Source organism: Marmota flaviventris, chromosome 18 (genome assembly GCF_047511675.1).
Source record: "Marmota flaviventris isolate mMarFla1 chromosome 18, mMarFla1.hap1, whole genome shotgun sequence".
Classification (NCBI taxonomy): Eukaryota; Metazoa; Chordata; class Mammalia; order Rodentia; family Sciuridae; genus Marmota; species Marmota flaviventris.
In genome coordinates this window covers 8,918,838-8,940,791 of record NC_092515.1, presented here as the reverse complement: position 1 = coordinate 8,940,791, position 21,954 = coordinate 8,918,838, and the positions used below count along the sequence as shown (strand labels likewise).

Sequence of the window (21,954 nt, the reverse complement as noted above, 5' to 3'; positions counted from 1 at the left end):
CCGACCGAGCCGGAGTCGCGGACGCCGCGGGGTCTCCGGGACAGGTGACCGGGGGAGGGGGCCGGGAGCGCGCCCGGAGAGGGCGGGGCTTGGAGCCCCACGTGAGGGGAGTCGGAGCACGCGCGGGCGGGGTAGCGAGCACTCGGCGGGGGCGGGGTCAGAGTACTCTGCGGGGGGCGGGGACAGGACGCCCACATGGGGAGTCCGAGGGGCGCTGGCGGGGCGGGACGTTAGTGTGTGGGCAGGGCCGGGGCGGGCCGGGCTGCGGGCGGACCTGCAGCTAGGGTGGGCAGCTGGCGGCGAACCCGAAGAGTTGTGCCGGGCTGGGGGCGGAGCCAAGTGTTGCCCGGAGGGCTGAGGGGCGGGACCGGGACGCGGGTCGAAAGTCCTGTGGGCGGGGCCAGGAAGTTTTCCCTGATTTGGAGTGGGTCTGGAACGTTGGCCGGGAAGTCAGGGGCGGTCCCAGAGGCTAACGACAGGTCCAGGGCGGGGTTCTAAGGTGGAGGGTGCCCGGGGGGCGGGGCCGGAGGGCGAGCGGAGAATGCTTGGGGTAGGAACCAGAAAGTTTTGCCTGAGCCAGGGGCGCGGCCAGAGCACTGGCGGGGGAAGCCCTGAGCGGAGCCCGAACCTTGGTTGGGGAAGCCGGGGGCGGGGCCAAGCCTGACGCGCGCGGCGGGGGCGGGAGTCAGGGGCGGGGCCAGAAGGCTGACCGGGCAGGACGGAGGCGGGGCCATAGCATTGGCTGGGGAAACTGGGGGCAGAGCCGGGAAAATAACGCGAGAGGCAGGGGCGGGTTCAGGCTGTTGCCAGAGGAGGTAGGGGGCGGGGCCGGGGAGTCGGCTGGGAAGTCGGAAGCAGGGCCAGATTAAGGGCGCGAGAATGTGGGCCGGGCCAGAAGTCTGGCGGGAAAGGCGGGGCCGGAAAGTTTTGCCCTGCCCCGGGGCTGGGCCAGAGGGCAGTCAGGGGCGGGGCCGTGGCGTTCGCAGCCTGGTGGAGGCCGGAACTTTTCCCTGGGAAGCCGCGAGTGGGCGTGGGAAGTTCTGTCCTGGCTGGAGCGAGCATGCACCGGAGAGGTGAAGCCCAATCCGGAAGCCTCCCCAGTGGGCACCGGAACCCGTTATCAGAATAGTTTCTGGTTAGATAATGAGTCGACCATCTTACGTTTTTTCAGGATGCTGGGAGCGGGCCTAGGGCTTTCCTTGGGAGGTATGGGATTATGTTCTCTGAAGAGTTGGAACTGCTTGCGGTTAGGGCATGTTTTTGAAACTTACCTGCGAAGCTAGAATGTACACTGGGATGTGAGTGGCACCAGAATGAACACAGGAAAGTGGCCCTAGAACTTTCTTGTGCAGGTTGGAGAAGGGATGTAGCTAAAACTCAAACTTTTGAGTTTTGTCTGGGCTAAAACTCCCACTACAGGTTGTGGAGGTTGAGCTAGAATCTTCAGTTTGGAAGGAAGCTAGAGGGCTAAGCCAGAACTTCCCAAGGAGGGTCTGATTAAAAAGTTTTCATGAAAAATCCGTAGGTCTAAAACCGAAGGGGCGTGGTCTTTATTTTTTCCAAGTAAGGGGTGCAGCTAAGACTTGAGCAAAATGGAAATGAAGTCCGTAATTCTCTTGGGGTATGGGTATTATTTTGTGTGCATGTCTGTGTGAGGAGCCCCCTATATGGGAGAGAATAAAGTAGATTGGGAGTGCCTTTCGTCTTAGTCATGCTGTTTCCTCTGTGCTCAGGAACCCCTAGTGTTGCTTCCAGATTCTGTGGTGGTTGCTGGGATCCTAGCCACAGCTGGTGAAATGGTGAGACCAGAAGTGGGTATCCGGAGTCTGAGCTTTGGGGAAGGGGCTTGGGAGAATGGGATCCAGGGGTCAGACCTGCAGACCCCAGACTGAATTTTCAGGCCCTGGGATACCTAGAGGGTTTCCTTTCCACCCATCAACTGCCTTCCTGTTTCAGGCAGCCACCCTGGATCTGAAATCAAAGGAGGAGAAGGATGCTGAGCTGGACAAGAGGATTGAGGCTCTTCGGAGGAAGAATGAGGCCCTCATCCGGCGCTACCAGGTGCCCTAGCCCTGCCCTGGGAGACCCCATCCCCTCTCCTCCCCCGCAGTGAGTTTTTCTCACCTCTCCCTTCTTTGAAACCTTTTCATGGCTTCCCATCACTCTTCAGGATGAAAGCCAAAGGCCTTAGTCAGGCATTCCTTCCTTCATTTCTGTCATTCATTCATTCATTTGCAAATACTCACCCAGGTCTTTACAGCTCCAACTCTTTTGTTGAGTGGTGCTGGGGCTGACGCCAAGACAGCTTCAGGTCTGTCCTTTCAGGGCTCAGAGTTCAGTCAGGGAGAAAGCCCTGTCCCCAGTTGGTGATGATACAGGCCGGGCAAGGTGATGAGGGAATTCAGAGGTTTGTAGGACTCTAGGGAGGGCTCCTGATTCAGCCTGGGGGACATTAGGGAGGGTTTCCTGGAAGAGGGGGCTGCAGAGGCCTGAAGAGCTATAAGACATTAGCCAGTTGAAAAGGAGAAGGGCATGTGTTTCAGGCAGAGGGAACAGTTTGGGCAAATATTTGGACTTGAGAGAGCTTGGAGCTTAAAGCTGCATGGTCAGTTAGGGAGTATTGATCTAGAGAGGTCAACAGGAGCCAGGTCATGTAAGGCCCTAAATGCCACCAAGCTGAGAGTTTGAACTTTCTCTTGAGGGCACTGGGGGACAATAGAGAGCTTTGAGCAGGAGTGGGACTCTGGCTTTTTAGAGAAGCTTCTCTGGCTGCTGTGAGTCAGTGGAGGGGCAGAGGTGAGAGAAGCCAGAGATTGAGAAGGAAGTTGGGGCAGGAGCTCTAGTGGGAAAAGAGGTGCCTGGCCCAGAACTGTGGTTGAGGGACTCTGTGACTGAGGACAGTAGAAGGTTGGGGGAGAAAGGGAGGATCCAGAACAAGGCCCAAAAGTAGGCAGTGAGGTTTTCCTGGATGTGGGACCTGGGAGGAGCAGTGGACCTCATTTATTCATTCTTCATGTGTCCATTTGTTAAAAAATACTAAGTTTTGGCATGTGTCAGGCAGTGTTCTAGACTTGGGATATGCATCTGTGAACAGATATCCTGTTCCCTGGTGAACAGGGGATGAGAAGAGGAAGAATGGTGGGGAACTGATTTCTGCAGGGGTTCCGGGGCTGCCTTTCTGAGAGGAGGCATTTGAATAGAGACTGAGGAGTTGGGGGAGTGAGGGACTCTGGGAAAGCTGGCAGGGGGGCCAGCTGGTGCAAAGGCTGTGAGGCAGATCTTGACCTCGTATGTTCTAGAAACAGAATGGTAGGGCAAAAGGGGATGGAGAGAGACAAGGCCAAGCATGGAAGGGGATACTGGGGCCCACAGACTGAGGAAGCCTCTGTTCCTTGCTCAGAGGCGGGCATCATGAGAGGTCCTAGAGGGGAACACGACGGGGTCTGAGAGATGATGTTGAAGGGACCAGCTTTCTTGTTTAGAGCTTCGGAGGGAGGGCTGGGACTAAGATGCAGAGGAATTCAAGAGGCTATGGGAGTCCAGCAGGTGGACAGGGCCCCTGACATTTCTTCCGCCCTACATGTTTGTGCCCAGGAGATTGAGGAGGACCGTAAAAAAGCTGAACTCGAGGGTGTAGCAGTGACAGCCCCTCGGAAGGGCCGCTCAGTGGAGAAGGAGAATGTGGCGGTTGAGGTGGTGAGCTTGTCACCAGTGTGGAGGACTCCTGAGGATGGCGGGGAGAGGGTTGGGGCCTGGGATGAGAAACTCCCCAGCTGCTCCAGACCCACGGGTGGCTTGTACCTATTGTCCCTTCTGGGCCTGGTGTGTCCCAGTTTCCCTGTCCAGTGACTGTACTTTCCCCTCCTCCCTCTTCCAGGAGAAGAGCATGGGTCCCTCACGGAGGTCTCCTGGGACCCCTCGGCCCCCAGGGGTCAGCAGGGGCGGGCGGCCCCCTCCCCAGCAGGGAGGCCGGGCAGGCTTGGGCCGGGCATCCCGCAACTGGGAGGACAGTCCTGGGGAGCCGCCTCGAGGAGGAGCTGGGGGCCGGGGCCGAAGGGGCCGGGGCCGGGGGTCTCCTCATCTCTCCGGAGCCGGAGACACCTCAACCTCGGACCGCAAATCCAAGGTAGGAACCAGGCAGGTGGGAAGCTTTTGCCGTCCTCATTCTGTTTTCTTTGTCGTCTTGTTTCTTTCCATTCCTTCTCTCAGGGCTATTTCCCGTTCTCCATGTTCCACCCTCAGCCCCTGCACCTGGGCGCTCTGCAGGGCGTCGTCCACCTCTCCCTGCCTCCCCTCGCCCTCACGCTGCTTGTTTCTCCCCATCTCTTTTTCCTCTTTCTGGCGCTGTCTGGTGGCTGCTCTTGTCTGGTGGCTGATGTGCCCAGGCTGTTCTGGGTTTTCTGTGTCTGTTCCAGTGGTGGGATGCGAGCATGGGGCTGGTTTTCCTGGCACGCAGGTGGGCTGGTGGGACGTGTCTAGCTTAACGGCTCACAGCTTGCCTGGACTTGGGTACAACCTGGTTCTGTTAGTTACTTGTCCTTGGCCGCTTACTTCCTTCTGTGAACTTGATTCTCTCTCATGTAGGAATCGTGTTTAGATTTAAAGGTTACTATAAGTTGCTGGGTGCACTGGTACATACCTGTAATCCCAGTGGCTTGGAGGCTGAGGTCAGAGGATCACATGTTCAGAGTCAGCCTAAGCAACCTATTGAGCTGTCCTAAGCACTTTTTTTCATATCCTGTTAGTACTTACACACTTAGCCACATGTCGCTACAAAGACCGGGAAATGAAAAGGTCATCTCCAGCTGTTTTGTTCTTACCTAAAATTTTGGTACTGTGGAAGAACAGAATGGGCTGGGAGGTTACTAGTTACTATTATCATGACCATCATTATTACTGTGGCAGTTAGGGTGTGGGGATCTCCAGCACTCTGACACCAAACTGCCAGTTTCAGTGATTTGCTGGAAAGACTCACAAGGCTCAGAGTATAATTGGACTCAAGCTCAGATTTATTGCTGTTTTTTTTTTTGGGGGGGGGCTACTGGGGATTGAACTCAGGGGCACTCAACTACACCACTGAGCACATCCCCAGCCCTATTTTGTATTTTATTTAGAGACAGAGTCTTACCTGCGTGCCATTCACCGAGTGCCTTGCTTTTTGCTGAGGCTGGCTTTGAACTCTCGATCCTCCTGCTTCCGTCTTCAGAGTCACTGGGGTTACAGGCGTGCACCTCTGCACCTGGCTATTGCTGTTTTGACACAAAGCAAAAGCCAGGGGAGGAGGTGCATGGGTGAGGTCTGGAGGCAGCCATGTTCCCTGTGGAGTTAGGGTGCGTTGAATTGTGACGACGTCTGTCTACCAAGGATGCTCAGGAGACACTCAGTGCCCTGGCCTCTTGGAGGCTGGGGCTCCCTGCACACTGTATCTTCCAGAATCCCAGACTCACAGGAGATGGGGCAGGGGCTGCAGCATCTCCCATACTGTTGGCAGAGTCCAGACCCATCGAGCCACCCTCACTGGTTACAGTTGACTGGGAACACACCTAGAATGATTCCCAGATGCCAGCCAGGTGCTATGCCACCTGCCTCTGTCAGGAGAGCGGGCCAGGTGCTGTGCCACACTTTTCTGTACAGCTTTAGCAGTTCTTCCTGATGCTGGGTGTCTTGACCCCGTATCCCCAGGAGTGGGAGGAGCGGCGGAGACAGAACATTGAGAAGATGAACGAGGAGATGGAGAAGATTGCCGAGTACGAGCGCAACCAGCGGGTCAGTACCGCAGGCTCCCAGGCGAGCACTGCTGCCTGATTCCTGGGAGCCAGCCAACCCTGCCTCTGCCCGTAGGAAGGGGTGCTGGAGCCCAACCCAGTGCGGAACTTCCTGGATGACCCCCGGCGACGCAGCGGGCCCCTGGAGGAGCCAGAGCGGGACCGCCGGGAGGGTAGCCGTCGACATGGGCGCAACTGGGGCGGCCCTGACTTTGAGAGGGTGCGCTGTGGCTTGGAGCACGAGCGGCAGGTGAGTGCTGGTAGCTGGGTCCTTGCACTGCTCTCTGGGCTGAGTACAGATGTGCACCAGGCATGTTGGGGACCAGGATAGGTCAAGACTCTCTTTTTGGGCTGGGATCATTGTTTACGTTTTTAAGGATTTGTGTCATGCTTTCTTTTTTTTCGGTACTGGGCATTGAACCCAGGGACACTCAACCACTGAGCCACATCCCCAGCCCTTTTCTGTATTTTATTTAGAGACAGGGTCTTGCTGAGTTGCTTAGGGCGTTGCTAAATTGGTGAGGCTGTCCTGGAACTTGAGATCCTCCTGCCTTAGCCTCCTGAGGGGCTGGGATTATAGGCGTGCACCACTGTGCCGGTTCTCAAGGCAAGCACTCTACCAACTGAGCTATATCCCCACCTACCCCCAGCTCTCTTTTTTTATTTGTTTATTATTACTTTTTAAAAATATTTTTATTAGTAGTTGATGGATCTTTATTTTATTTACTTATTTATTTATATGTGGTGCTGAGAATTGAACCCAGTGCCTCACACATGCTAGGCAAGCACTCTCCCACTGAGCCCCAGCCCCAGCCCTTTTATTTCTTATTTTGAAACAGGATCTTACTAAGTTGCTGAGGGGCTTGCTAATTTGTTGAGGCTGGTCTTGAACTTGTGCCTCTGCTGCCTCAGCCTCCCCAGCTGTTGGGATTACAGGCCTGCACCACTGTACCCAGCATGTTTTTCTTGTTAGGGCCAGTTTCCCCTTATTCTTTTTTTTTTTTTTTTTTGCGGGGGGGGTTGGGTGGTGGTGGTGGTTACCAAGGATTGAACTCAGGGGCACTTGAGCAGTGAGCCCCATCTCCAGTCCTATTTGTATTTTATTTAGAGACGGTCTCACTGAGTTGCTTAGTGCCTCACTTTTGCTGAAGCTGGCTTTGAACTCACCATCCTCCTGCCTCAGCCTTCTGAGCGGCTGGATCCCCTTATTCTTGATGATGTGGCATTTATAAGGCTCTATCGACACATCGTGCTAGGTGAAGGGTGAAGGGTGGGGATGTGACCAGAGAGGGGAGAGTCAATTCCTTGGACTTACACGTCGACAGTATTGGTGGCTTTGCCAGTCCCACACGGCTCAGCTTATAGAGTTAGGTTATAGGGTTCATGTGTGTTTTGGGGTTTACTCTGATTCCGACATCAGTGTTGTTTATTGGGCACCTACTGGGTAGAAGCACTGCTCTATTTCATTTGTCTTCAAGGTGCTGAGGATGAATCTGGGGCCTCACACCAGCTAGGCAGGTGCTGTATGACTGAGCCTCTCTCCTAGCCCCCAGGCACCGCTTTAGATGCTGGGATGAGTTTTAATGCAAACATAGGCCCTGATAAGTTGACAGCAATGGGAACCAGCCAGATGGAAATTTGGTTAGAGGCCAGGCGGCAACAAATGTTGCCACCAGAGGAGCCCAGCAAGGTGACGATGGGGGATGCTGTTTAAAGAAGAGATGGGAGAGCCTCTTTGAGTCTACCTGAGCTGTTGTACTGCTGCTTTGTCACCTTGAACCAGTGACCCCACCTCTGAGTTCAGTGGGGAGGGAAAGGGAGAGGAATAGACCCTGACTGCTTGTGGCTGGGGCAGGGCCGCCGGGCTGGCCCAGGCTGTGCTGGCGACATGACACTGTCCATGACGGGCCGGGAGCGGTCAGAGTACCTGCGCTGGAAACAGGAGAGGGAGAAGATTGACCAGGAGCGACTACAGCGACACCGCAAGCCCACGGGCCAGTGGCGGCGGGAGTGGGATGCTGAGAAGACTGATGGCATGTGAGTCTGCGCCCTGTTTGCCTGCCCTGGGCTGTTGCCCCTCCTTGCCCTGACCTCTGCCTCCGTTGCTTCTCTGTTTCCTCACCTGGGCTGTTAGTGATGAATGCTGTAGTTTGTCAGGTCTCCATTGCACACGAGAGCCTTCACAGGCCACCCTGCTCAACTGGTCCAGGCTGGATGTGAGCCTCTGGGTGCCCTGGGGCTCAGCTCCAGATCAGGTGTAGCTCAGGTGTGCCGAGACAAAATCCTTTTTTTTTCTTTAAGTGAGAGCCAGCATTAAAGGTGTGGTTGCACAAACCTGTAATTTCCATTATTCGGGAAGCTCAGGCAGGAGGAGCCTGAGTTGGAGGCCAGCCTGGGCCACCTAGTGAGACCCTGTCTCAAAAAATAAAAAGGGCTGGGAACATAGGTTAGTGGTAGAGTGCTTGTCTAGGACACACGAGCCGTGGGTTCCATCCTCAGAACTCCCCCCCCCCCCCAAAAAAAAAAAAAAAAGAAGATATAAATCTATGGAAACTTCTGGTGTAGTCCAGTAGAGCAAAGCACAGAGCATGGGATAAAACCGGAGGTTGCTGATCTTTAAAGAATACCATTCCTCACCTCTTCAAGAACTTTCTGCTTGGCTCTGGAAGTTGGTCCTCATGACAGTGACATAGTGATGCTCTGGCTTTAAGTTTGAACACACTCCGTATGTGTTCATTCTGGGGTGTGGGCAGAGGGCAGCAGCTGCCTGGGGAGACAGATGTCCTGGTGTTGGCGGACAGACAGGTGACAGAGACCCTTCCTCATTGTTAGCCGGCAGGGAAGCAAGCTCTGCCCCTCCAGTGGGTGTTGCGCAATGGCTTTGTGGCTTAGGGTGTGGATGTAAATTTTATTTTTGAGGTGCTGTGGCCTGGAGCATGTTAGGCAAGCACCTTAAACTGAGCTACCTCCTGACCCTAGGGATGTAGATTCTAAGGTCACCTGGGCATGAAAGACCTTTCTGGTCGCCCCTCTGTCCTCTCATCTTGCAGCTTCCCTCTGTCCCATTGACCTGTCCCCAAGTAGCACACATCCTTGCATCAGGCCTGACTCTGTCCTCCTCTGGGCTCAGAAAACATCCACCTTAAAGTGTCATTGTCATTGTCATGAGGACCAACTTCCATAGCCAGGCAGAACGTTCTGGAAAAGCCCACGAATGGCAGTCTGATGCTATGTCCTTTGCTGCATTGGAAGTTTTCATTTACCTATAATGTTGTTTTGTTGGCTTTGGTTAAAGAAAAAAGAGGACTTTGTCTTTTTGCTTAGTGGTTAGGAACATTATTATTATTAATTTTATTGGATCATGAGTCAAGCTTTTGCAAGTGTGAGAATTATTTAGGTGTTTTAGCTTATCCTTCTAAGGGATAGGTAACTGGGCTTTTAGGGAGACATTCTCAGGTTTAAGAAAGGAAAAATAATTATTTTTGTGTGTGTCCCCAAAGCAGTCTACAACAGGTGTAATGAACACACTTGCAGTGATTTTATCAGATGCTTATAAAGGCCCCCCTGTGTGACATGAAAGGTTCTAGGTGACAGGGATCTAGAATGAATAAAATGTTTCTGCCACTAGACTTGGAGTCCTGTGGGCAAGATGGGAGGGGGGTAAATCTGATTTCGGGTCATAAAGAATAATGAAGCAGAGGAAGGAGAACATGAACGGGAGTTTTTATTTTAGTTTTAGATAACACGTAATAACACGTTCCTGTAGGTGGGGTTCAGGAAAATCTCTGTCTCTAGAGCTAAGGCCTGAAGGAGGCCAGAGAGTGAGCAACAGGTATAAAGGCCTGAGGCAGGAGCCAGGAGTGCTTGGAGAACCTGCTTCGTTGGCCAGGTGAGAAAGAGAGAGTGTGACAGGAAGTGAGGTTCAGACAGGTAGCTGGCGATCATTATTTTGTAGGGGTCTGTTGAGACCCATTGGTATTTTTATCTGGGGGGCCAAATTCTCAATTTTTTTTCTTTCTGTGGTTATCAGTAGGATGTCAGGTTGCCTCATGCATCATCTGATCCTGTCCTCTTCCTAGTGACCCTTTCTGGTTGCCCCTCTGTCTTCTCATCTGGTTTCTGTCCCTGGCCTCCAGCACTCCCCCTGCTTCCTCATTCCTGCGCCCTCTGCTCATCCCTGCTCTCTTTCCCAGGTTCAAGGATGGCCCAACCCCTGCCCATGAACTGTCCCACCGCTATGGTGAGTGGTGTTCTTGGACCGGCCAAGACAGTGGCTGGACTGGGGTTGGGTGGGAAGTAGTTTGCGCTGTCCCCCTTCCCCTGCCCTCTTCAGGTTCTATTTCTGTTGCAGATGAACAGGCCTGGGCCCGGCCTCCCAAACCCCCCACTTTTGGGGAGTTCCTGTCACAGCGTAAAGCTGAGGTCAGCAGCCGCAGAAGGAGAAAGAGCAGCCGACCCCAGGCCAAGGCAGTGCCCCGAGCCTACAGGTGGGGACACCCCTTCCCGCAGCATGTGCACATCTCTGGGAGGTCGTTTTTTCCTTGGACTTGGGTGGGGCTGTGTGTCTTGGCCTCATCTGTCTCTAAGGTGCTTGGTTTGGCGTCTGGGGTCTGGATCTTGGCTTCATCATTCATCTGTCCTCTCCTCGCTTTGCATTCATCTCTGCTGCCACCTGGTTCCCCTTCATTTCTCCTGTTCCCTGATGGTTGGGGACACACATCCACCATTCCCTTCTCAGTGCTCTCTGGACAGCTCTGCTCTGGGGAGGAGTGGGCAGTTGGAAGTCCCTTCCTCTTGTCACTTGAGGCCTCACCCCTTTCCTTCTAGTGACCATGATGACCGCTGGGAGACAAAAGAGGAGACAGTGTCCCCAGCCCCTGAGGCCCCACAGCCCCCGTCCCAGGAGGAGACACCCATGCAGGTAAGGCAGGGCACGGGGTGTGGGGCTCGGGGCCACGTCCTTTCCCTGACCTACTGTGTTCCCTGCAGCCTCCGGAGCCACCTGCTCCTGCCCACCGGCCTCCTGAGGATGAGGGGGAGGACGAGGAAGATGAAGAATGGGAGGATGTGAGTGAGGATGTGACTGAGGACGAGGAGGAGGAGGAGGAGGAGGAGGAGGAAATTGAGGACGAGGGCACTGAGGAGCAGGAGGAAGAGCCAGCCCATGAGCACCAACCCCAAGAGGCCGAGCCCTCCGGTGGTGCCCCCAGCGAGCAGGCCGAGCAGGCGGAGGAGGCAGCGCCTTCCAGGGCTGAGGATACACTTCCCCAGGCGCCTGCCACGCCCTCCAGCCCCTTCTCACCACCTGGTGGCCACCAGCCTGTGTCAGATTGGGGTGAGGAGATGGAGCAGAATTCTCCCCGGACCACCCACCCGGCTGGTGCCCTCTCTCCGGGTGAGGCCTGGCCTTTTGGGAATGCATGAAGCCGGCTGCCTGTGTGTGCGCACAGGGGTGTGATGGGCCTGGGGACCCCATGCCCACGGTGCTGGCTGCTGGGGAGGGCAGTCCGTGTCCCCTCTGTGCTGTCATGCCCCTGTCTCTAGAGTACCCACTCCCAGACTTCCCCAGGTCCTCCAGAGCCCCTCCTTAATAAAGAACTCACATCCTCAAATGACATTCCCCTAAGTGTGTCCTTAAGGCCCCTCTAACTCCCCTTGGGCCTCATCTCTCCGGGTGGGGAGATGTTTGGAGGGAGAGGGGGCTTGACTGGGCCTCCCCTTCCCCAGGAGGTGACCAGCCGGCCTCTGCCTCCCTGGAGAGTGGGCACAGTCTCCCAGGAGCCCAGAAAGCTGAAGAGGAGGGGTCTGAGGCAACACCAGGTGGGGGTGTGCATGCAGTGGGGGAGGTGGCGTGGCCTGCCTTCCCCTCTGGGTGGCCAGGGAAGGGCTTGTGGTGGAGCTGTGTGGCAGCAGTGGGGCCTGGGTGTGAGGTTAGAATGCCACCTCTAGGGTGAGTCTGAACATGGCTGGGGTTGAGGAGGGGCTTCAGGGCCACAGGGATGGTCCAGCAGGGGAGACAGCAGCAGGGGATTAGGATTCATAAGAATTTAGGAGTTAGAGGTCAACCCCAGACTTAAGGAAAGCAGTGGAGAAGTAATGAGGTGGATTTACTCTCTAGGGGAGGACCTAAAGGGCAGGATTCAGAATTTAAACTTGGCCCTAAATGTTGAAATAAGAGTTGGGGGTGGGAGGTGTAGCTCAGTGGTTCTGGGCTTATTTTACTTGCAGGAAGTAAAAACGACAGTGGGACAGAGTATGGGATTTATCTGTGAGTGGGATTATAGGGTTTGAGGGTGCAACCCTGTGGTGGAAATTAGAATAGGGCCCAATTCGATTTTGGCCCCTGCAGAGTGGGAGCAAGAGGCTGAACCCCTTTTCTCCATCATTTAGTGGGAGCCATTTTGAACCAGTGATAGTGTCCCTCTCCCCAGTGGAGTTGGCTTAGGATTTGGGCCAGAGCCAAGGAGGGACCGGTTAGAAAGCTGGATGGTGGGGATGTAAGGGAATGGAGGGCTGGTCCCCTGGGGCTTGCTTGATGGAGGTTGCTTAGGGATGGGGATGGGGCTGAGCTGAGCTATCTTTGGTCACGTGTTGTCCGGATCACCCTGATCTCATGCCAGCATTTCCCTCTTGTAGACAGGGTATATGCTGCCTCGTGGGTCCACTGAAGATTAAGACTTCCTTGGCCCCTAAACCGCTTAGTGCTCGGCCGGCTGCAGCCAGGCGGGATTGGGATGAGGGGCAGGGCCAGATGGGGGAGGGTGGCCCCGGAACTAGGGGAAGGCAGGGAGTCTCTTTCCCTCTGTTGACAGCCCCTTCTCTCCCCAGAGGTGGGCCCCGAGGGCCAGGAGACGGCGGAGATCACGGACTTCCAGAGGGTGCGTTTCTGCAAGGTGGTAGCGGCCGCTCCACCCCCAGGGGCCGCCCGCTGACCGCATCCGCTGTACCTGGCACTAACCTCCCACCGCCTCGCTCCTCTGCTTCTGCCACACTCCCGCCAGGAGAGGGTTAAATGTAAGGGGGGAGGAGCCAGGGTCACTGTAGAGGGCGGGGCCAGGACAGTAGTGTAAATTTGGTGAGGATTCTGTCCAGGCCCTACCCACGGGGAACCTCGTGGGAAGGCCGAGACGCCTCCGAGTTAGCGCCCCCAGGAGGCCGTGCGGGCTAGGTGCCAGCCTCCTGGCCGAATTTCCCGTCTCCAGGAGCCTACATCTGGGGCTTGGCAAGTCGCCGGTGACTCCTCCGCAGGACTTCAATCTCTAGGGCACCGGCCCGTCTCTATTAAACGCAGTGCTTCCGCTGACCTTTGAACTGCATTTGTGGCCGGGACAGGCTGGGTTGCGCTGCTTGGCGGGCTTTTCTCTGGCGGAAGAGGCGGGATAAAGGGGTCTTCCTTCTCCCCCCCTGATTCGTCTTCCCTCCCCTCCCGCAGGCCTCCCTGAATTCCTGAAGACGCTGCTGGGAGGGGACTGAAGCTTCCCCGCCTGGATGGGGGGGGGGGCGGCAGGAGGGGTTCTATCTGGATCTCCGGGCTGGGTTCTCTCCTCGGAGCCCCTGGGACCCCACGGCTGTAGGGCGAGAAGGGAACTGAGGGTGGGTGGCGGAGTTGCTGGGAGAGGGAGCGATCGGGTGAGGGCGAGGTCGGAACCTCGGGGGTGAGGTTAGCCTCAGAACACCTGAAAGGGCAGTAGGTGGCCGCTGTCTAGGGGCAGGTGGGGGTGCCAGGCAGGGCCCCGCGTCTGGAGGAGTTCGGGTGTGTGCGGGGTGAGCATGTGGGGGCGGAGCGCGGGGGCGTGGTCGGGTGGGGGCGGAGCGCGGGGGCGTGGTCGGGGTGGAGTCGGGCGGAGAGCCAGGGTTGGAGGGCCCCGGCCGGCTCGCAGGCGGGGGACCCCGAGTCGTAGCCGGGACAGTCTGAAGGAGGGCAGAGGCGAGGGTGGGCCCGGACGAGAGCACGAGGCGAGGCTTGAGCTTGAGAGGCGGGTGGAAGGCGCGCGGGAGTCCGGAGCCTGCGGGGACAGGTGACCGGGTTAGGACTCAGGAGCAGCGGAGGACTTGGGACGGGCTAGCGTGAGGGGCGGAGGCGGTGGAGGCCCGCCGCGCGGGGGCGGGCGGTCGCTGACGCGGGGCGGTGCGCGGGGGCGGGGCCTGGCGGGCTGTGGCGTGGGGCGGGCGGGCCGCGGCGATGCGGGGCACGAGCTGCGTGGGCGGCGGCGGCGAGAGCCCCGGCGGCGCGGGGCTGAGTGAGGGCCCGCGAGGCCGCTGGCTGCGCCTGGCCCCCGTCTGTGCCTACTTTCTCTGCGTCTCGCTGGCCGCGGTGCTGCTCGCCGTGTACTACGGGCTCATCTGGGTCCCCACGCGGCCCCCCGCCGCCCCCGCCGCCCCGCCGCCCAGCGCGCCGTCCCCGCCGTGTGCTGCCCGCTCGGGCGCGCCGCCTGTCCCGGTGCCTGCCGCCGCCTCAGTGTCCTGCCTCCCGGGCGCCCCGGGCGGGCCGCGACCCCAGCACGAACTGCCGCGGAGCCGCCGCCGCCGCCACAGCGACCACCGCCGCCGCCTGACGCCGGGAGAGACGCCCGAGGCCATGGGGGGGCGAGGGCCAGGGTAGCCGCCCCTTCCACCCCGACCCGATCGTCGTCAGCCCTCCAGAGCCCCGTGCAGCTCGCCCAGGATGGATGCCGTCCCCCGAGGGTCCCGGGCTCTCGGTGACCTCGCCTAGCGCCTTCGGAGCCGTCATCCTGAAGAATGGGGGACAGCGGGTGCGAGCTCCGGCCTCGCCCTGTGCAGCTCTCCTGCCGCCAGGCCGGTTCTCCTCCAGCCGGCAGGCCCCCTCCGACCTCCCCTCCTGGCCTCCCCCGTGGGATTCTGAGCACAGAGCCCACAGCCCACCCCGCTTCTCCCCGGATCCTCGTGCCCTGCTCCAATAAACTCTAGCCCTAGCTGCCTCGTGCTGTGTCTGTGGTGTTAGCGGAGATGCCTCCTCTTCCAAATCTGAGAAGTCTTTCTGGGGTTTGGCATTTGTCTCTTGCCATGGGTGGGTTTTGTGGGCTTTCTCCCTTCTCCAGGGGACGCTCTTTCTTTTTTCATTGCCTTTGTGTAAATTTTAGGTTAGGGTGGGGAGAAGACGCTTATCACTACCAGGGCCACTGAAGGTCAGACAGCATGAAGGACTTTCCAGTTTTTAATGTGCTTGGGACAGAGAAAAGTGCCTTTCTGAAGAAAGAAATTAAAAATAAGTAAACAAAGAGGGTCTTCCCCAACAGTGTGGGAGACAAACTGGATTCTGAGAATTGCTGTATTTTAATCACATGTTAGGAACAGAGACTAAATCACCGTGACGCAGAAAGCTAGGAAGAAAGGGTGCTTGCCTTCTTCCAGGTGTGGAGGGTGGACAGGGGTGGCTGTGGGGACTTTCTGCTTCTCTGTAAACCTGCCACTGACCGTGAGTACAGCCTCTGGTCGGGATTGCTGCTGCTGAGCTACGGCTGAGAAACTCAGGACAAGCTTCTGGGGAAGGAGTCAGGGGTAGTTGAGACCTGGCCCTGGGCAGGGCCTGGGATCCTGCATGCAGGAAGTGATTTTCCTGCCCGGGCTCCCCCCTCAAACTGGAGACTCTCCCAGAAGAGTGAGGCTGAGCCTCTTCTCCCAGATGGATGGTTTGGTCCCAGGACGAGGAGGAGAGGAGTGTCAGTTACTCAGCGAGCCCCAGCATTCCCCAGAGGGCGACTTGGTCAGAAGAGGAATGCAGGAAGCCACCCATCTACACTAGCCAGGCTAGTCGGTGTCCAGGGGCACAGACTTGGGGCTGAGTTGCCCAGATTCAAATCCCAGTTCCTCTTGTTGCCTATGTGACTTCAGGCAGGTTACTCAACCTCTCTGGTCCTGTAAAATGAAGAGGACAGCACTTACAGAGCTCCTATGAGGACTCCATAAGCTAGTGACCTAAAGCCCTCAGAGCAAAGCCACATGTTCTCTCTCTCCACCACCTCTGTCCCTAGGGGCTTTAAAAACCACAGCTAGGGTCCCATGGGATATCAAGTTAGTCCAAGGCCCTGGACCCAGCAAGTAGTGAGTTCAGGGGAGGCTCTGCTCCCGGCTGGTCCCCTCTTTCTAGTTTCTAACTTTCTTGGCTCCAGTTGTCAACAGTCTCCTGCTCTGTCTGCATCTTTGCTGTCTCCCTGCCCCCGTGCTGTCTGTCTGCACCGTCTGTCTCTCTGGTGTCTCTCCATGTTGTCTCTGTCGCCACTGTTCCCCCTCCTTCCCGCCCTCTGCTCATTTCTCCCTTGGTCTCGGCCTCCACACGTCTGGCTCCTTCCCTTTCTTTGCTTCTCTTCCCTTCTCCCTCTTCTCAACTTCTCTTTCAGTCCCTCCCTTAATCTTTCATTTTACAAAACAACAACAGTTTTTTTTTAGCAGGTACCGTGTGCAAGGACTTACAAACACTGGAGCACAGCACGGAACAGAGCAGCCAAAACCTGCTGCTCTCAGAAGCCCATAATGCATATCATGAGCAACTCACATGTGTTACGTCAGGTAGCCACAGCACAGAGGAAAAAATGAAACAGCAAAGGTGGCAGGGGAGATAGGGGAGCTGGTTACTGGACCTGGGCAGGCAGATCTCTGGGGAAAGATTGCTCCAGGCCAAGGCAAGTGCAAAGGCCCTGCGGCTGGAGGGTCTTGGCTGGTTACTGACCAGCAACAGGCAAGTGTGGCCAGAGCAAGAGGGAGTGAGGGGAGAAAGGAAGGAGGTGATGGAGGGCAGAATGCTCATGGCCTTGTGGGCCACGGTAAGGACTTTGGTTTTTACTTGGAATGAGGCAGGAGCTGTGGGAAGCTTCTGAGCTGAGGAGGGATGGTGCTGACTTGGATATTGGCCACCGCCTCTGCTGCCATGCATTGGGGACCGTCAGCACCACAGCCGAAGCTGGGAGCCCAGTGAGGGGGTGCTGACGGGAGAGGGAGAGAAGAGGTTGGTTCAAACCTCTCTGGATGGTGGTAAAATATACATAAATTACCACTTTAAAGTCCAAGTTCAAGGGCATTGAATACATTCTCATGGTCTCGCACACTGCTGTCTTCCCACGCTGCAACCCTGGTCCCTGCCTCCCTGGCCACGCCAATCTACTGCCTGTCACTCTGAGTTGCTCCGCTGCACACATTCCACATCCTTGGAATCCTACACCGGGCCATCTCTGGTGTCCTGCTTCCTTCCCGCAGCACTGTGGCTTTGAGATCCAACCTGTGACCCTGTGTATCCACACACCACTGGTCTCCATGGCTGAGCGACATGCCACCGTACACGCAGACCAGGTATTGTGCATCCATCCATCAGCTGGACTTTTGGGACTTCTTTCTGTCCATTTTTTTTTTTTTATGGGGAATTGAACTCAGGGACACTCCACCACTGAGCCACATCTCGGCACTATTTTGTATTTTATTTAGAGACAGGGTCTCACTGAATTGCTTAGTGCCTCGCTCTTGCTGAGGCTGGCTTTGAACTCACCATCGTCCTGCCTCAGCCTCCTGAGCTACTGGGATTACAGGCGTGCATCACCGCATCCAGCTCCGTCTGTCCATTGTGAATCGCGCTGCTCTGAGCGCTCATGTAGGAGTTTTTGTTCAAACACATTTTTAACTCTCATGGATGTATTCAGGAGTGGAACTGCTGTGTCCTGTGATAAGCTGTTTAATTATCATGGAGGAACCATCAAAGTCTGTATGTATTTTGAAGATACAACCAACTTGAACTGGTTGTGGGATGTGCCAGAGAAGGTCAAGGCTGTGCCCAAGCGCCTGGGGGTGAAGTAGGGAGCCCTGTCTTGGGCTGGAGACTGGGGGACTATCGGGGTTAGGGTGTACAGTGCTGACCTCCTTCTCATCTCCCCTCCAGACCCTCAGTTCTCCTCCCCATGTCTCTCCTTTCTCTTTTCTCTCCCTCCTCCAACAACCCTAAATTATATTGATTAAAAAGTGACGTGCCCTCTGCAACCTGCCACTGATTTCCCACCTTTCGCTGTCCAGGGGAACCGCAAAGGGGTCAACTCCTGCCCTTCATAGGCTTTAGGATCTCCAAAGGATTCCAAAAACCTTCCTGTAAGTTTGCCCCCCTGACTCAGTCTCTCGGGGATCATAACAGTCAACAAGGCCTGTGCCAAGCGTTGGGACAGAGCTGGAGACAGACCCCTGAAGATGGTGGTGATCCCCTGTGCGGAGGGGGCAGTGCTGGGGACAAGGGGTGACCACGACAGCCCTGGCCCTGCCCTCATGGGTCTCACCTCCCATGGAGGAAAGACCTGATGGGGGGGGTGGGCTCAGGGTGCTGAAGGAGTCTTGAAGGAGCTGTGATTCAGTCTGGGCGTCTGAAGCATCTCCTGCAAGAGGCTCCTTAGTCATATTCTATGACTTGTTCTGGAGCCAGACCGCCTGACCACAGCTGTTTCCAGTTATCTTCATGCACAGGGTTGGCCACATCCACAGGCTACTTCTCCTCAAGACTGAAGGCCAGGTGCCCAGAGGGGAGGCATTACCATTCCCTGGGCGTAAGCAGGCCTGGACCCTATTGGATGAACCTGAGTCACGTGACAACCTTGGACTCAGTGTCTGTCAAGGAATGGTTGGTTAAGGTTTGAGTTCCTGAACCATTCACAAGTGAAGGCGGGATAATTATGAAGTTTTAGACCAATCAGGATCCAGCTCTGTATCTGGCCTATCGGAAGCCGAACTGCAAGGGCCGGGGCTGCCAGGAGGGGGCGCGCAAGGGTCCTGGCTTTCCTGGATCCTGGCACCTGGTAAACCCGAGGTGACTTACCCTCAGAGCCGCCAAAGGTCCTGGTAACAGAATCCCGAATCTGTTACTGCAGTTCCGAATTCTTGAAAGCTCTGATAAAATTAAATGTTTTTTGGGGGATAATTTTGTCTCAGTCTCATATGGTGGCAAATCAACAAATATGATATGAACTAAGTATACTGTTTATTTATCCCATTTTAGTGTGAATATTCACACATTTTGCTGCAAATATATTAACATCTGCTGGAGGCAGGATGTGGGCCGGCCGCCTCAGGCCCCTAGGAGCGTTACATAATGTGTGGCATTGGCTCAGAATTGCCTTTCTAAAATTGGAGCAATTCTGAGTTCTGAAATCCATCTGTCCCAGAAGACCTCAGCTAAGGGAGCAAGGACCTGTGATTTGGCACTCTGCCAAACCTAGATTTACTTTAATTATTGTTTCAACATTTATTTAATGGCTTTGGAGAGAAACTAATTTTCCATTACAATTTTTTAAAAATAGAAAATGAAACGTCATTTCACCAAGTTCCTTCTGTTAATGATATGCCATTTTTAGTGGTGGTGGGGTGTGTGTGTGTGTGTGGTGTGTTTATGTCTGTATGAGTGTGTCCGTGTTGGAGAGGGTGCTTGTGTATGGCAGTATTGCTGTGTGTATTCATGTTATGTGGGTTTGAGTTGATGTGCGTGCGTGTATGTATTTGATCGTGTTTATGGTGCGAGAGCGTGTGTGTGTGCGTGAGTGTGAGTGTTCACTAGAGGAGGCGGGGCGCAGTGTTTAAATTGGGGGGGGGGGTTGGGGTTGGGGTTGTGGCTCAGTGGTAGAGCACTTGCCTAGCATGTGTGAGGCACTGGGTTCGATTCTCAGGACCACATACAAATAAATGAATAAAATAAAGGTCCATCAATGTCTAAAAAAATTAGAAAAAATAAATTTGGGGAGTGCTTGAAATTCATAAGATGAAACAATGTCCTAATTTCAGGCAACCATTTGAGCTTCTGCTTTAGAATTTCAGGAAAATTGTGTGCTTTCAGGCCATCCCCTTCATTCCACTAGGGGGCGCCTGCCTACTTCGCCAGAAAGAAAGGAATCTCCATTTTTGCCACGTAATAGCGGGGAGTTTGGATCCTTGCAGAGATGAGGGGAGGGTGGCTGTGGGAGGGGCGTGCAGGGGCTTGCAGGGAGGGGGCTGGTAGCTGCTGCCCTCAGATCACCCCAGCTGCACATAGACCAGCGCTTCTCGGACTGAAAGACTGGTCTCAAGATTCTTTCATGGTTTTAAAAATTACTCAACTGTGTTTTGTTTCTGTGGGTTGTGACTATCAATATTTAGGTATTAAGTTAAGATGGAGACATTTCATAATACTTATTATTTCATTAAAGAGGAGCTATAAGCTGGGCATGATGGCACAGCCTGTAATCCCAGTGGCTTGGGAGGCTGAGGCAGGAGGATTGCGAGTTCAAAGTTCAACAAAAGTGAGGCACTAAGCAACTCAGTGAGACCCTGTTTCTAAATAGAGTATAAACTAGGGCTGGGGAGGTGGCTCAGTGGTCGAGTGCCCCTGAGTTCAATCCCCGGTTCCAAAAAAAGTAAAAAATAAAAATAAAGCATAGTAGTTAAAAAAAAAAGGAGCTATAATAAACCCACTGAGTTTTTCATGATTTGTTAGTTGTAATGACATTTGCCTTTTTTTTGGTACTAGAGATTGAACTCAGGGGCGCTTAACCACTGAGAAACCTCCCCAGCCCTTTTATTTTTTAATTTTGAGACAGAGTCTTGCTAAGTTGCTGAAGGTTGGCCTTGAACTTGAGATCCTCCTGCATCAGCTTCCAAAATTGTCGGGATTACAGGTGTGTGCCACCAGGCGCAGACCAACAGCTGGATTCTTGTAACGTTTGGGGGTTTGGTCTGTTCCAGTGCCACAAGTCATCCAAACTCTGGAAAAATCCACTGACATTTGAGGAAAATGAAAAAGGAAAACAAAGTCTTTATATTATTATGGAAAGTGTTTGGGCTTCGCAGACCCCATGACAGGGTCCCAGGGACCCCCTCGGAGGTCTGCAGGTCCTGCTTTGGGAACTGCTGGTTTGGATGTGCTCCTCTGACGCTCATGAGACCCCCATGAGGTGAGGTCATGGGCACCAGTATGGTTGGTGGTGAGGATTTTGAGTCTCCTTTCTAGTCGTGGCAAGTTTGCTTTTTTTTTTTTTTTTTTTTTTTAGTTGTAGTTGGACACAATACCTTTATCTTATTTCTTTTTATGTGGTGCTGAGGATCGAACCCAGGGCCTCGCAGATGCTAGGCGAGCGCTCTACCGCTGAGCCCCAACCCAGCCCCAGTTTGCTAAACTGACTGTGGTGGTGATTTGTTTCACAGAAGTATTTCCTTTGAAGTGGGAGCTGTTAGAGTTCATCAGTTTTGCCTCATCCATTGTAAAAACAGTCCAGGGCAGCTTTCCTATGCTCTTAATGGATTTCCCAAGAGAATGATTCAATCTCTTGCTTTGGTTTTGCATCCTCAATTGCTGTGAGAGTCCCCTATGGTCATTAAAAGTGCTGTCATGGTTGGATATTTCCCAGTTGAAAATAAAAAGTCCTCAACAGATTTTAGTCTATAAAAAGTGCAGGCAGAGATTCAGTGGGTGGTGGATGGTGAGCGAGAAAGGAGGAGGGCTGTTTTTTTACCTGCCCAGAAAGCAGAGGTCTCTCAGGTGGATGTGTTTGGATTGGGGTCCTTCCCCTATGTTACCTCCTCAAAATGCATCCTTCATTAAAGCTCTCAGTCAGTAGAGTGTGAGTTTTGGGGGATTCCACATCCACAGGGCCATAGGTGGGATTTTGGGTGTGCTTGTTTTGTGTTTGGATACTGGGGATTGAACTCAGGGGCACTTTACCACTGAGCTATAATCCCAACCCTTTTTATTTTGAGACTGGGTTTTGCTAAATTGCTGAGGCTGGCCTCCAACTTGAGATCCTCCTTTCTCAGCCTCCCGAGTAGCTGGGGTTACAGGCATGCGCCAACATATCCAGCATGGGTGGGATGTTGATGGCAGCATCTCTGCAAGTTGACTACATAGTTTTGGAGGCAACCTGAGTTTCTATTTCAGGGGTGAAGGGGAACATTAAAATAGGTACAATATGATCATTTAAAACGAACCCCTTGATATTCCTTCTGTCCCATCAAGATGGGAGTCTGATTGTCCGATTCTCCTCCCCTTGAAGATGGGCCAGATTCAGTGATTCACTTTTTTTTTTTTTTTTTGGTACTGGCACACACCTGTAATCCCAACAATTTTGGAAGCTGATGCAGGAGGATCTCAAGTTCAAGGCCAGCCTTCAGCAACTTACTACCGAGCCACATCCCCAGTCTTTTATTTATTTATTTGGATTATCTTGCTGTGTTGCTTAGG

At 54.5% G+C, this 21,954-nt stretch overlaps 2 protein-coding genes across 6 annotated transcripts; both read left to right on the top strand.

The window, feature by feature from the left end:
* Positions 1–416: 416 nt before the first annotated feature.
* On the top strand, positions 417–13,539 carry Ccdc9 (coiled-coil domain containing 9). 5 transcript variants are annotated; one of them, XM_071605213.1, is made up of 15 exons: positions 517–550; positions 1,734–1,799; positions 1,957–2,061; positions 3,595–3,696; positions 3,878–4,126; positions 5,683–5,766; positions 5,842–6,015; positions 7,621–7,802; positions 9,959–10,005; positions 10,117–10,252; positions 10,593–10,686; positions 10,755–11,100; positions 11,493–11,585; positions 12,594–12,643; positions 13,198–13,539. In XM_071605213.1, the coding sequence occupies exons 1-15, from the start codon at positions 542–544 to the stop codon at positions 13,213–13,215; spliced, it is 1,755 nt and encodes a 584-aa protein (XP_071461314.1). In that variant the 5' UTR covers positions 517–541; the 3' UTR covers positions 13,216–13,539. The 5 variants fall into 5 exon arrangements, with proteins under 5 accessions (XP_027801689.2, XP_071461314.1, XP_071461313.1 ...); XM_027945888.2 differs by lacking the exons at positions 517–550; positions 13,198–13,539 and adding an exon at positions 417–479 and having other exon boundaries at positions 12,594–12,712; XM_071605212.1 differs by lacking the exon at positions 13,198–13,539 and having other exon boundaries at positions 3,595–3,693; positions 12,594–12,712.
* Positions 13,540–13,585: 46 nt separating this feature from the next.
* Positions 13,586–14,698, top strand: Inafm1 (InaF motif containing 1). Its single transcript, XM_027945929.2, has one exon. It carries the CDS (start codon positions 13,948–13,950, stop codon positions 14,365–14,367), a length of 420 nt encoding a protein of 139 aa, XP_027801730.1. The 5' UTR covers positions 13,586–13,947; the 3' UTR covers positions 14,368–14,698.
* The last annotated feature ends 7,256 nt before the right edge of the window (positions 14,699–21,954 follow it).

Excerpts from the sequence above, each read along its gene's own strand:
- Inafm1 (XM_027945929.2), top strand. The coding sequence starts at position 13,948 with ATGCGGGGCACGAGCTGCGTGGGCGGCGGCGGCGAGAGCCCCGGCGGC.
- Ccdc9 (XM_071605211.1), top strand. Across the intron at positions 10,253-10,592 it reads GCAGTGCCCCGAGCCTACAG|TGACCATGATGACCGCTGGG; the intron begins GTGGGGACACCC and ends CTTTCCTTCTAG. Across the intron at positions 10,687-10,754 it reads AGGAGGAGACACCCATGCAG|CCTCCGGAGCCACCTGCTCC; the intron begins GTAAGGCAGGGC and ends TGTTCCCTGCAG.